This window comes from Dendropsophus ebraccatus, chromosome 4 (assembly GCF_027789765.1).
Source record: "Dendropsophus ebraccatus isolate aDenEbr1 chromosome 4, aDenEbr1.pat, whole genome shotgun sequence".
Classification (NCBI taxonomy): domain Eukaryota; kingdom Metazoa; phylum Chordata; class Amphibia; order Anura; family Hylidae; genus Dendropsophus; species Dendropsophus ebraccatus.
In genome coordinates, this window is record NC_091457.1 from 162,864,762 (window position 1) to 162,879,849 (window position 15,088).

At 45.1% G+C, this 15,088-nt stretch overlaps 1 protein-coding gene across 1 annotated transcript in view; it reads left to right on the forward strand.

Moving 5' to 3' along the window:
* Window positions 1–15,088, forward strand: part of HS2ST1 (heparan sulfate 2-O-sulfotransferase 1) — a 98,593-nt gene that overhangs the window by 50,908 nt on the left and 32,597 nt on the right. Inside the window, exon 2 of the mRNA XM_069969067.1 lies at window positions 12,951–13,189. Within this exon, the coding sequence (XP_069825168.1) occupies window positions 12,951–13,189 (239 nt within the window). The remainder of the gene's footprint in view (window positions 1–12,950; window positions 13,190–15,088) is intronic.

Here is a 15,088-nt window from a genome sequence, read left to right on the forward strand (position 1 = left end):
CTGCTGGCACCACTATGATCATGAGAATGGGAGTCCATTGCGTGTTCCCTGACTGGAGCGGTGGTCAGACCTGCGCGCGCTGGAGCGGTGGCCAGACCTTTTATTATGTCGGTCATAGCTGTCCCTAGGCACGTTTCACCAGTACAGGCTTCTTCAGGGATAAAATAGTGATGTTATGACCCAACTCCCAGAGCTGTGCGGGCTGTGGCTGCTGGAGAGGATGATGGCAGGGGGATGTCCCTCAGTGTCCCTCCAGTGCCCTGTGTCCCTCAGTGTCCCTCTGCCATCATCCTCTCCAGCAGCCACAGCCGCACAGCTCTGAAAGTCTGTTATCCAGGAAGTGACATCACCATGTTATCCAGGAAGTGACATCACCATGTTATCCAGGAAGTGACATCACCATGTTATCCAGGAAGTGAAGCCTTGGTGCAGTAATAAGTGCAGAGAAAAAAGCACTTTATAAGCACTTCCCGTAATAAGTGTATATTGGTGCTTTGTATAACTTTTGGGGGGGCAATACAATACTTTTATAAAAATTTTCACCGTACTTCTCCTTTAAGTCGGGACTCTGTCATCACTTGTGCCTTGCTCCACGAGAATTGGAGTAATGCATTATGGGATTTGGTGCTTCAAGAACACGGATGATGGAAGTTGTAATGTTGCTACAGGTTAGAGAACGCAGCTCTGAAGCTCTGCAGATGACTTTCGGAAAAGCTTCATTCTAAGGTTATGTTCATGAAAGGCACGGACAATGGCCGTTGCTGCATTGGAAATTTCTTTAAAATCAATGCACAACGGCCGGAAATAATAGACATGTCAGTTGTTTCCATGGCCTTGTTCTATACACTGTGTGAATAACGGCCTTTGTTTGCATTAACTTCAAGGCAGCACATTTCTCTATGACAAGAACAACCATTGTTTTAATTGAAAACAGCGGCCTTTCTTTTCGCACATTGTGTGAACGTAGCCTTAACATGTATGTTAAATAAATGGGAAGTTCCAGTATAGAGAAACGACAGATATGTTGTACAGCGCAGCTGACTATGTTGTTGCTATAGTATAGAATTCTCTGATCTCCTGTAAGGCGATTGTGGCCGTATCCTGATATCTCCCCTCGGATATGGAGGACGTTCGCAGCTTATCGCAGGGATATTGTGCATCTGTCCTTTCCTCCCCATGAAGAACCCGATCCTTAGTTGGATTTGACATTTGTTAACACAAGCTATAAAAATAGAAGCCCTTTGGGGCGCGCCCCCCCGCGGCCGTTCATCCGGAGACCTTTGTGATGACAGAACTGTGCGCGGTGTAATTCATGGCTCCCGCGAGGCCGGCTTCTCCCGGGCATCATTCATTGTCCTCCAGCCGCCCTGACACGTCGCACCGGCCGCAGCCATTCATTGTGTGGCTGGTGTCAGGGTCTGGGAGGCAGCACGGCCCTTCCTGGCGGCTCGTTTTCTGCGGGGGGCTCCAGTAATTGGCATTAGATCAGTCTGTGTGCGGGAAGCCGGAGAGGCTTGTCAGATTTGTTTTATTTGGCCGGTTTATTTTTCAGAAGTGCGTGGCGGGGGAAGTATTGATTCCTCCTTACACCTCAGGTAGTTACCTCACAAGTCATCTAAGTGGTATTTGACACTCCTCATTACATTTGTAGCCGCTCTCGGCCGCGGCTTTGTGTCCGGAGGCCGCCACCTCTACGTTTTTAGCCTGATTCCGAACTTAAGAAGACTGGCAGAAATGTATCCCGAACATAATGGCTAATCTATGGCGCGCGGCGCTGCCGGCCTGGTTAGAGGTTTGGCTGCTCACATTAGAATTACATTCGTTTAGTTTTTAGTTCGTTGTTTTTTTTCCGACTCTTCACCAGATTATTAATTGACTTTTTTTTTTAATAAATTTGTTTCCGCCTTAGGGTCCTGTTAGACAAAGCGATTTTTCATTTTAAGTATAAACAACCGCTTTTGTGAATGGCCTGAAATAATTCATCATGTATACATGGAACGATAGGCGTTAGTTACAATCGTTATGGCGACCATTCGCATACTCTGCTATCGAATCGTAAAAATGAATGAACAATGTGATTTGTGAATGAGTTAAAGGGAATCTTTCACTAGTTTTATACCGCCTTAAATGAGGGCAACAGAAACTAGTGACAGAAATGCTTGACAGATCGGTGTATTACTGACATCATTCTGTTCAGCCGTTCTCCTAATATGCAGGAGAATAGGATTCTTGCCCTTCCCATCCCCCCCACCTGCTGATTGACAGTTGACTGCCTATACACTGCATGGAAATATAACTGCCAATGAGCAGCTGGTGGGCGGAGTTTTCTGCTTCTCATGAATATCCAGGACTACTGGGCTCATGCACATAATGGAGAGGACTACTTATTGTCCATGTTATTCAGGAGGAGATCTCTGGATCAGCTGCACAGAACAATGTAAGTGATAGATCATTCTGTTCAGCTTCTCTGCCTCTAGATAGGACACCATAAACCTACTGACAGTCTCTTCAACAATGGTTTTATGGTCCGATGAAAAGACACAGAAAAGTTTTTTCGTTAGTTGTTTGATCGTTTCCTACACACACACACACACACACACACACACACACACACACACACACACACACACACACACACACACACACAATAATTATCGCTTTCATTTAGAACGAATTAACGATTTTTCACTCTATATTCTTTCTGTATAATAGAGCCCTTTGGCTAGGGCCACAGGTAGACTTGGCAGAAGCAATAGATCACAGGGTGAGATCACTGTTAGTGAGAAATGTATCTAAGTGTAGAGAGAAGAGCAGGAACTCCTGCGTTACCATTGAAGGAGGCGCTTGTACTGTGGAGCTCCTAGGTTCTGGATGTACACAGGAAGGGGTGTCAGAACTCTGCTTCAAAATAACATTGAAATCACTTACCATGTTACCGTAGGGCAGTGATTTTCAACCAGTCGGGTGTGCCGTGGGGAAAGTTCCCCAAACTTTGGTGCCCCTGCAGATCGCCCCGCTGCTGATGTCCGCCTCACCTACTGGCCCTACGGGCGGCCAGTAGGTGAGGCGAACAGCAGCGGCGACCATCTCGCAGGAGGTGAGGAGGAAGGGGGGGAGAGAAACCTGGGGATGGGGGAGAGAAACAGGAGAAAACAATGGGGGAGAGAAACCTGGGGATGGGGGAGAGAAGCATGGGGGAGAAACGGGGGGGGGATAGAAGCATGGGGGAGAGAAACATGGGGATGGGAGAGAGAAACAGCGGAGAGAAGCAGGGGGGAGAGAAGTTTGGTGGAGAGAAGCAGGGGGTGAGAAGCACAGGAGAGAAGCATGGGGGAGAGAAGTATGGTGGAGAGAAGCACAGGGGGGAGAAGAAAACAGGCCCAGGTTTCACACTGAGTGAGTATAAATACATTTAGAATCTATATTATTAACTATATGTATAATATGTACTGATTTTGTGCCATTTTGGTTGGTGGTGTGCCCCGGGATTTTTTAAGTATAAAAAGTGTGCCGCGGCTCAAAAAAGGTTGAAAATCACTGCCGTAGGGGATATATCGCACTCAACAGGTGACTGTCTCTCCCTTAGTACACATGAACACTAAGCCTGGAATAGCTTTTGTATGTCCTGAGTGGAGTGGGGGAGATATAATCCACTGCCACATTCTTCTGCTGGCGGCTCATCTTCCCGAGAACAAAGCAGTTGGACAGTTCAAACTCAGCATGGCCGATCCTTCTCTCTACATTCACGTCCTGACTAAATTTGACCTATGTCTAACGTGTAGAGCCAGCTTAAAGGGACTACTCCATTATGAATGGTTATCCAACCGCAGGGACCTTCGCCAATCCCCAGAATTGAGGTATGCAGTAATTTACTTCTATTAAAAAAAAATCTCCTGTCTTCTGGTACTTTCAGCTGCTGTATGTCCTGCAGGAAGTGGTGTATTCTTTCCAGTCTGACACAGTGCTCTCTGCTGCCACCTCTGTCCATGTCAGGAACTGTCCAGAGCAGGAGAGGTTTTCTATGGGGATTTGCTGCTGCTCTGGACAGTTCCTGGTATGGACAGAGGTGGTAGCAGAGAGCACTGTGTCAGACTGGAGAGAATAACCACTTCCTGCAGGACATACAGCAGCTGATAAGTACTGGAAGACTGGAGGTTTTTTTAATAGAAGTAAATTACAAATCTCTTCTACTTTCTTTCACCAGTTTTGCTGAACAACCCCTTTTAAGACACCTGCATTAGCCGAGGGGGTCATCTCAGTGCACCGGAGGGAAAGCGAATGCATATACTTTATATACCTTCATTATTATACACATTTCCGCTCCATTGATATCAGAGGACGCGATTATTACCGTAATTGTTCTCTCTTATTTAGGTAGGTCGACATTTATAAGCGCTCGTTTGTTTCCCGGTCCTCCATGTGGCGGTATCATATATTTGTATTGTTAAATAAGCCGATCTCCAGGACATGGCTGACTAAAAATAATGTTTATGTGCAGTTTTATGGCTTAACCTTTCAGCACCGGGAGGCGGCTCATTAGCCGGAGATAGGCCCCGGAGTGCGACTATTTTTATTTTCCCGGGAAGTTGCTATTGATTAATGTGCAAGAGAAACCTCCACGTTACCGTGCGGAGGAAATATTGCATATTAATCAGGCCGTGGTTATTGTAATGAGGCCGGGAAATCACGGGCTCTGGGCGTCCCGTCCGTGACCTTATCCTCCAAAGGTGAACAAACATACACCATCCCGCCATGAAGCCGAGATGGGAAAAATCCCGGTTTGTTATTGAACCTGAAAGAAAAAAAAATTGGGTCAAAATGCACCAGAGAGCAAACAGCGATCAGGGTGAAGTAAAAGATTCTCGGAATCCTATAGGGCTCAATGGGTAACGTCTAGAGATGAGCGAACCTGGAGCATACTCAAGTCCATCCGAACCCGAACTTTCGGCATTTGATTAGCGGTGGCTGCTGAACTTGGATAAAGCCCTAAGGCTATGTGGAAATCATGGATATAGTCATTGGCTGTATCCATGTTTCCCAGACAACCTTAGAGCTTTATCCAAGTTCAGCAGCCCCAGCTAATCAAAAGCCGATAGTTCGGGTTCGGATGGACTCGAACCCGAACCCGGTTCGCTCATCTCTAGTAACGTGTAAAGTGTCATTGAGACGTGCAAAGACTTTCACACTCCACTGGAAATTCTGGGAGGAAGGATATGCAAATCAGCTCTCTGACGCCACCTATTGGAGATAAGTTTTTGCTTCAAGTCCGTGATTGACTCCAGATAGAAGCCTTAGGACATGACTGGGAATGAAAGCCACGCCAGGCAACTACAACGGATAGTTAAAGGAGAAGTTCGACCCTGGCAAGGTTGCAGCAGGGCAGAGCATAGCAATGAAGCATTTCTTGTCCCTCCCATGTGCCACCTGAACGGCTCTGGGATCCCTGCCGGGAGGTATGTTCCCCTAAATTGTGATGATGTCACAACGGGAAAATGCCCGTCCTGGCTAATGAACAGCCTGCCTAGCCATTCAGTGACTGGAGTGGCATCCCTGGCCTGGCGCGGGTCCTGGAGCAGTGATCTGGCGCTAAAGAGGCATCGGGAGGGCTGAGTTAGTACTGTTTTTATTTCCCCCCTTCCCCCTGCAATTAAAAAAAAAAAGAAAAAGTACACCTGAGGCCGAACTTCTCCTTTAAACCCTTATTTTTGCATAGTTGTCTGACCTGGTTTACTTCCCCGGTCATGTCCTAAGGCTTTTTATCGGCGTCCAGTTTCTTTTAGATTCTAGGAACAATGATGTGCAATGCAGCCTACTAATCCTGGTCATCACTAGGAGCTTATCCCTTCAAGTCCTTCAAGACACAGAAAAAAGGAGAACAATTTATGGAGATCTTGGGAAACTAATGGTGTTTGATGGTTTAGATTCAGTTCATCTCCGTTTTACAGCAGGTATATGTCCCTATAGCACACGGAGCGCTGAGGATGAAGGTCAGTTTCTTACCATGATTCTCTGCACCATTTTCAGGGACTGTCGTTTAATCCATATGCCCTAGCGATAGTTTGGTGCCCTGAGGGCGGGACTAATGCATTAATCCGCCCCAGCCCTCCTCTCTAATGAATATCGTGGCTACGACCCGGCAGTAACGTCACACCGCCACTTATCACCGGAGAAGGGGTGGGCAGGCCGGGGGCGGATTAGAGTGGTAGTCCCGCCCCCAGTGCACCAGACCACCTCATTAGCATATGACTTAAAGTGCAAAGTTTTAAAAAATGGTACAGAAGATCAGAGTAAGGCTAGGTTCACACTACGTTTTTGCAATCCGTTTTGATACGTTTTTCAATTGAATTCCATTATAATAATAAAAAAAAAAAACGAATCGAAATGGATCCTTTTTTTTTTTTTTATGTACACAAACATGTAGTCAACCTCATTTTTGTGCCCGTTAAAAACAACGGATCCGTTTTTTTTAAATAATGAAATTCAATGGAAAAGCTAATTAAAACGGATGCACACTCATGCATCTCTTTTTTCCATCTGTTTTTTGCAAAAAAACGGATAAAAAAATGGATTGCAAAAACGTAGTGTGAACCCAGCCTCATGGTACTATTATACGAATCTATTTTTAACGACTAACGATAAACGATCACAAACGAGATTGTTTATCTTTAACCTGAAGTTGTTCGCCATATTACACAGAACGATAATCGTTAGTTACTATTGTTACTATGATCGTTTATTCCTTCTGATCCCAACAAAACAAAGATGTGCAAGTACACTGAACAATTAGTGAAAAAATGCAGAACTACAGCGAACGATTAGAAAACGATTAACAATGATTTCAGGTTCAGATCTAAGTCAACGATCAACGACACACAAACGATTTGTCAGTCATTGCCTGCAATTACACAAAACGATTATCGTTTAAATTCGAATGATAGAACGATTTTTCTCTCGATAATCGTCCCGTGGAATAGGGCCCTAAGAAGAGACTTCCCCTCCCCCTCACTGCCCTGTGCCCTATAGGGACATATCAGCCAGTCCGAGATGGAGAACACTACAATCCCCATCATCCCCCCGAACATCGAGAGTCAGCGATCCGCCTGATCCCACAGCAGAACCGGCAGCGACACCAGACATAAGAGATGCTAATTGTCGTACCGACTTTGTTCCCGCACAGACATTTGCAGGGTGATCTGAGGGGTAAAACATTGATTGTTTTTGCACTTTTGAAGTGAATGTGAAGGAAAAAACACAACACTTCATTTGCAAGCCAATAGCTGATTTGCATAAAACACTAAAAAAACACAAAAAAAAACACCCTGTAACCAAAGACATGCAAAAACCAATGTAAGATCAGCAAAAGCTTTCAGTCTTACTCCGCATCTAAATCCACCATGTTTACCAGCTACGACATATTGTGTGACCATAGCCGCAATGTATCATCTATCCCAGTGATTTTCAACCAGTGTGCCGTGGCACACTAGTGTGCCGCGACACATGGTCGGGTGTGCCGCGGGGAAAGTTCCCCAAACTATGGTGCCCCTATGAAACAGGAGAAAACAATGGGGGAGAGAAACCTGGGGATGGGTGAGAGAAGCAGGGGAGAGAGAAGTTTGGTGGAGAGAAGCAGGGGGGAGAGAAGTATGGTGGAGAGAAGCACGGGGGAGAGAAGCACAGGAGAGAAGCATGGTGGAGAGAAGCACAGGAGAGAAGCAGGGGGGAGAAGTATGGTGGAGAGAAGCACAGGAGAGAAGCAGGGGGGAGAAGTATGGTGGAGAGAAGCACAGGAGAGAAGCAGGGGGGAGAAGTATGGTGGAGAGAAGCACAGGAGAGAAGCAGGGGGGAGAAGTATGGTGGAGAGAAGCACAGGAGAGAAGCAGGGGGAGAAGTATGGTGGAGAGAAGCACAGGAGAGAAGTAGGGGGGAGAAGTATGGTGGAGAGAAGTATGGTGGAGAGAAGCACAGGAGAGAAGCACAGGGGAAGAAGAAAACAGGCCCAGGTTTCACACTGAGTGAGTATAAATACATTTAGAATCTATATTTTTAACTATATGTATAATATGGACTGTTTTAGTGTCATTTTGTTCCATTTTGGTTGGTGGTGTGCCCCGGGATTTTTTTAAGTATAAAAAGTGTGCCGCGGCTCAAAAAAGCTTGAAAATCACTGATCTATCCCACATCTAATATCCAGATTACAATAACTTTATCCCCCCCGGATATATGATACCCCTCATACAATAACATTATCCCCCCGGATATATGATACCCCTAATACAATAACATTATCCCCCGGATATATGATACCCCTCATACAATAACACTATCCCCCCCGGATATATGATACCCCTAATACAATAACATTATCCCCCCCCCGGATATATGATACCCCTCATACAATAACATTATCCCCCCCGGATATATGATACCCCTAATACAATAACATTATCCCCCCCCGGGTATATGATACCCCTAATACAATAACATTATCCCCCCCGGATATATGATACCCCTCATACAATAACATTATCCCCCCCGGATATATGATACCCCTAATACAATAACATTATCCCCCCCGGATATATGATACCCCTAATACAATAACACTATCCCCCTAGATATATGTCCCCCCCCGGATATATGATACCCCTAATACAATAACATTATCCCCCGGATATATGATACCCCTCATACAATAACATTATCCCCCCCGGATATATGATACCCCTAATACAATAACATTATCCCCCCCGGATATATGATACCCCTAATACAATAACACTATCCCCCCCCCCGGATATATGATACCCCTAATACAACAAAACTATCCCCCCGGATATATGATACCCCTAATACAATAACATTATCCCCCCGGATATATGATACCCCCTAATACAATAACATTATCCCCCCCGGATATATGATACCCCTAATACAATAACATTATCCCCCCCGGATATATGATACCCCTAATACAATAACATTATCCCCCCGGATATATGATACCCCTAATACAATAACATTATCCCCCCGGATATATGATACCCCTAATACAATAACATTATCCCCCCGGATATATGATACCCCTAATACAATAACACTATCCCCCCCGGATATATGATACCCCTAATACAATAACACTATCCCCCCCGGATATATGATACCCCTCATACAATAACACTATCCCCCCGGATATATGATACCCCTAATACAATAACATTATCCCCCCCCCCCCCCCCCCCCTGGATATATGATACCCCGAATACAACAAAACTATCCCCCCCCAGATATATGATACCCCGAATACAATAGATCTATCCCCCCGGATATATGATACCCCGAATACAATAACATTATCCCCCCCCCCCCGGATATATGATACCCAGAATACAATAAAACTATCCCCCCCCCCCCGGATATATGATACCCCTAATACAATTTACTTCTATTTAAAAATCTCCAGATGTCCAGTACTTATCAGCTGCTGTATGTCCTGCAGGAAGTGGTGTATTCTCTCCAGTCGGACACAGTGCTCTCTGCTGCCACCTCTGTCCATGTCAGGAACTGTCCAGAGCAGCAGGAAATCTCCATAGAAAACCTCTCCTGCTCTGGACAGTTCCTGACATGGACAGAGGTGGCAGCAGAGAGCACAGTGTCAGACTGGAGAGAATACACCGCTTCCTGCAGGATATACAGCAGCTAATAAGTACTGAATGACTGAAGATTTTTTTTAAATAGACGTAACTAAAACCAATTGTTTTGAAGGAAAAAGATTTTGGCTGGAGTACCCCTTAAATGTCTCCAGCTTCTCGGCTGGATGGATCTTGAACTCAAGTCCTATCCCCTGAGTGGTGTCTCCATTTCTGACCACCCCCCAGCCTACATCGCTATATCCATCATATATATATATATATATATATATATATATATATATATATATATATATACACATACACACACACACACACACACACACACACACACACACACACACACACATATTGGTAGAGTGAGGTGTGGTTACAGCGTGCAACCGAATGATGCTACAGAAAGAGCAGACAGGGAGTGAATGCAACAGGTGCTGCAATCTCAATCATGTGCAATAATCTGCTGTGACATGAGATGTCCTGCAACATGTTTAGGTCGGGAACTGGCAGGAGTGCTGCGGGAGAGGAGTAGGCAGGGTGGAAGGACTGTAATGGAGAAGGAAGCAGTGCATTCTGGGAAAAGTGATCTCTTTACTTCCTGTTTATGGGGGGGGGGTGTATCATGTATCATGCTGCCTATTAGAATCAATGGGTAGAATAAGAATTTTCAATGGGTCGGATTTTTCGATAGGTTTGTGTCATCTTAGATTGGCGTTTCTCATGGCGATGTTATACACACGGACGTCGGTGTAACTGGTGTCCGTGTTATGTAGAATCTGAATGATCATTTCTTTTTCCTCCTCCTGCCGATGTTAATAACTTAAAGGCTACAGAACATAATGAAAAGAAAATATATGCCAAGTGGATTTATAATTGGGCGCCAAGCTGCACATAATAAATGACAATCCGCTCTCCTGTGGGTTAGAAATTACCGGCTGAAATGTCACAATGTACTCGCCTGGCGAAGAGGAAAAAAAAGAGAGACTCGCTTTATAATGTTCAGGGCGCCGCCGTGTACGCTCCCCATCCGACATTTCATAAATTCGTCTTTGCGTTGGAAGCGTTTGTTGTGTCACGTGGCGCTCCGCAACTGGGGAACGTTTGGATTATTGGGTAATTATCTCTTTGTGTCTGTGATTAGAGACGACATTGGAAGATTCTGGTATAATAGGCGCAAAAAAAAAACCAAAACCTAAGGGTACGTTCACACTTACCGCAGCTGATTTCATTTATATAACTGAACACAGCATCAAATCTGCTGCGGATCCTGTAGGTGTGAACGCACCCTTAAAGGACTGATTCCCTATAGCAGGGACAGGGAGTCCCCCGCAGCCCAGCTGCTGCAGCACTACAATCCCCATCATGCCTGAGAGTCTTGGCATGATGGGATTTGTAGTTCTGCTAGCTTTTACTGAACGTCGTAAAGTTAGATTAATAATAATAATTAAAAATAATTTAAAAAATTAAAAATTGGAGCCTGCAGAAAAAAGTTTTAAGTTGTGGTCACTGGGGACTGACTGACAGAAATGAAGGGACCCTGTGCTCAGCCAAGTGCTTCTGCCCCTTCTTTATCTGCGGGGGGCTCTGCAGCTGGATCCCCATTGAGCACAGTTTTTCACATGTTAAACTTTAAAGGGGTACCCCACTCACACATAACTTTTGCTATGTTGCTGTCCATGGTGAGACTAACAATTCCTCCCATACTTGTTATTATCTATTCAGTCTCCTTCCCCCAGTTCTCAGCTGCTGCTTTCTGCTGAAGACGCAAAAATCTGTGTGAGCTTTTCTCTCTAACTCCCCCTCCTCCCCCCTCCCTTCTGAGACAGCGGATGTAAACAAGTCCCTGGCAGGCTGTATCTGCAACATTGTAACTTCTTTGTAATGCTGGAAGGAGTAATCACTGAGAGTTCATTAGCAACTTGTCCTCAGTTTAAGCCACTCAGCATTGCAAAGAAGCTACAATGTTGCAGATAGGGACTTGTTTACATCAGCCGTCTCAGAATGGAGGGGGGAGGACCACCATAGGCTGAAACATATAAAAAGCTATATAAAAAGGTATCTAGATTGCTCTGATCGCATTGGTGAAGCCTGGAGATGCTGGTCTGCGGGGACTGAGCGCAGCACATTGCACTAAACGACTCTCCTACGAGATGTTTTTCATTTCACGACGTGTGGCACCAATTCCCCGGAGGGCCCCGGCGGTATATTTAGAGATGGGGGGGTAATAGCTTTGTTGATTCCTTGTTAACTGGAAATCTGGCAGGATATGTAGCGTAGGAAGAATATCCCGCTCCTTATAAGAAGGGATTCACTCCACCCTGGGACGAGAAGCAGACCTAGTTCTATTGGAGAGGGTTGGAGACATTTAATGTCCTCTAAAGACTGAGGGATAGTTCACACTATTTATGTTGAAATTCTGTTACTATGGTTTTCAGTTGTTACATTGTAATGAACGGGATTTCAAAAACATTTGGTTTACACAACGTGACTAAGTCCGGCATCGGGGTCCAGCCAGGCATACATAGAATGACGTGTGTTATTGCGACAGCACGGGCACAGGACCTGGTCCCATATAGTTCTACAAAAGAAAAAGGAAAAAGTCTTGTCCCACAAAAAACAAGCCCTACATGGCAAAAATGACAGAAAAATAAAAATGTTTGATTGTGAAGGTGCAAAACTAAACTAAAACTGTAGCGAAACATAAAACGATACATATGTGGAATCATCTTAATTCTATTGAATGGGCCGCGGTGGAGTTGAACAATTTAACTCCTTCCGGAAAAAACGAGGATAACAAATGTGAAAAGTAATGAAAATGGTTAAAGGGGTACTCTGATGTTGTACAGATTTGTAAATCTATTTAATGATTTCCAGTCTTCCAGTACTTATCAGCTGCTGTATGTCCTGCAGGAAGTGATGTATTCTTTCCAGTCTGACACAGTGCTCTCTGCTGCCACCTCTGTCCATGTCAGGAACTGTCCAGAGCAGGAGAGGTTTTCTATGGGGATTTGCTGCTGCATTGGACAGTTCCTGACATGTACAGAGGTGGCAGCAGAGAGCACTGTGTTAGACTGTTGAGAATACACCACTTTCTGCAGGACATACAGCAGCTGATAAATACTGGAAGACTGGAGATTTTTAAATAGAAGTAAATTACAAATGTATATAACTTTCTGACACCAGTTGATTTGTTAGAAAGAATTGAGCAGCACATGTCGCCCGTTTTCCCGCAGAACGTCGCTCTTCCTGTGCAGCTGTGTATCTCCAGACCTGTCCCTGATTTCCCTCTGTCTCTGTGTATTGTAGAGCGGGCCATCGCACGTCACGAAATAAGGGAAGTAGAGCAGCGCCATTCCATGGATGGATCCCGACAAGACCTCCCGCTGGATGAAGACGAGGACATTCTGATTATTTATAATCGGGTTCCTAAGACGGCCAGCACGTCCTTCACCAACATCGCCTACGACCTGTGCGCCAAGAACAAGTATCACGTCCTTCACATCAACACCACCAAGAATAACCCCGTCATGTCGCTGCAAGACCAGGTAAGGCCACTCCGGGGGTGGGAGACGCAACGTCGTCTTGTTGCAGTGATTCGCGTATATCTGAGACGGGAAAAACTATCTGTGACACAAGAGGAGATAAGGCGGGGGAGGGGTGGTTGTCAGATTATATCCATCATTGTTGCGGCTTCTTAAAGGGTCGTGTCAGGAAGTCATACAGATTTGTAATTTATTTCTATTCAAAAAATCTCCAGTCTTCCAGTACTTATCAGCTGCTGTATGCTCTACAGGAAGTTGTGTATTGTTTCAAGTCTGACACCGTGATCTGAGGTTTGGTACTGCTCCTCCTGTATACAGATCTCCTCCTGTATACAGATCTCTCTCCTCCTGTATACAGATCTCTCTTCTCCTGTATACAGATCTCTCTCCTCCTGTATACAGATCTCTCTCCTCCTGTATACAGATCTCTCTCCTCCTGTATACAGATCTCTCTCCTCCTGTATACAGATCTCCCTTCTCCTGTATACAGATGTCTCTTCTCCTGTATACAGATCTCTCTTCTCCTGTATACAGATCTCTCTTCTCCTGTATACAGATCTCTCTTCTCCTGTATACAGATGTCCGCTCTCCTGGATGGCAGCTATCTCCTCCTGTATACAGATCTCTCTCCTCCTGTATACAGATCTCTCTCCTCCTGTATACAGATCTCTCTCCTCCTGTATACAGATCTCCCTTCTCCTGTATACAGATGTCTCTTCTCCTGTATACAGATCTCTCTTCTCCTGTATACAGATCTCTCTTCTCCTGTATACAGATCTCTCTTCTCCTGTATACAGATCTCTCTTCTCCTGTATACAGATCTCTCTTCTCCTGTATACAGATCTCTCTTCTCCTGTATACAGATCTCTCTCCTCCTGTATACAGATCTCTCTTCTCCTGTATACAGATCTCTCTTCTCCTGTATACAGATCTCTCTTCTCCTGTATACAGATCTCTCTTCTCCTGTATACAGATCTCTCTTCTCCTGTATACAGATCTCTCTCCTCCTGTATACAGATCTCTCTCCTCCTGTATACAGATCTCTCTTCTCCTGTATACAGATCTCTCTTCTCCTGTATACAGATCTCTCTTCTCCTGTATACAGATCTCTCTTCTCCTGTATACAGATCTCTCTCCTCCTGTATACAGATCTCTCTTCTCCTGTATACAGATCTCTCTTCTCCTGTATACAGATCTCTCTTCTCCTGTATACAGATCTCTCTTCTCCTGTATACAGATCTCTCTTCTCCTGTATACAGATCTCTCTTCTCCTGTATACAGATCTCTCTCCTCCTGTATACAGATCTCTCTCCTCCTGTATACAGATCTCTCTTCTCCTGTGTACAGATCTCTCTTCTCCTGTGTACAGATCTCTCTCCTCCTGTGTACAGATCCCTCTCCTCCTGTATACAGATCTCTCTCCTCCTGTATACAGATCTCTCTCCTCCTGTATACAGATCTCTCTCCTCCTGTATACAGATCCCTCTCCTCCTGTATACAGATCCCTCTCCTCCTGTATACAGATCTCTCTCCTCCTGTATACAGATCTCTCTCCTCCTGTATACAGATCCCTCTCCTCCTGTATACAGATCCCTCTCCTCCTGTATACAGATCTCCGCTCTCCTGGATGGCAGGGTTCCCACAATCTGTTTTTACTTGCTGAACAATGAGGAGCAGAATGCGGTTGCTCTGGCAATACCTCTGCCGTACAGCTATATATAGAGCCGCCATCATACGTGTCCCCCACAGAGCACAGGGGGAAAACAAAAAATCTCCAATGCTGCCAGGAAAGTGGTGAAGCCGTTAAAGGGATCGGAAAGTTATACATCTATGTAATTCACTTCTATTTAAAAAATCTCCAGTCTTCCAGTACTTATCAGCTGCTGTATGTCCTGCAGGAAG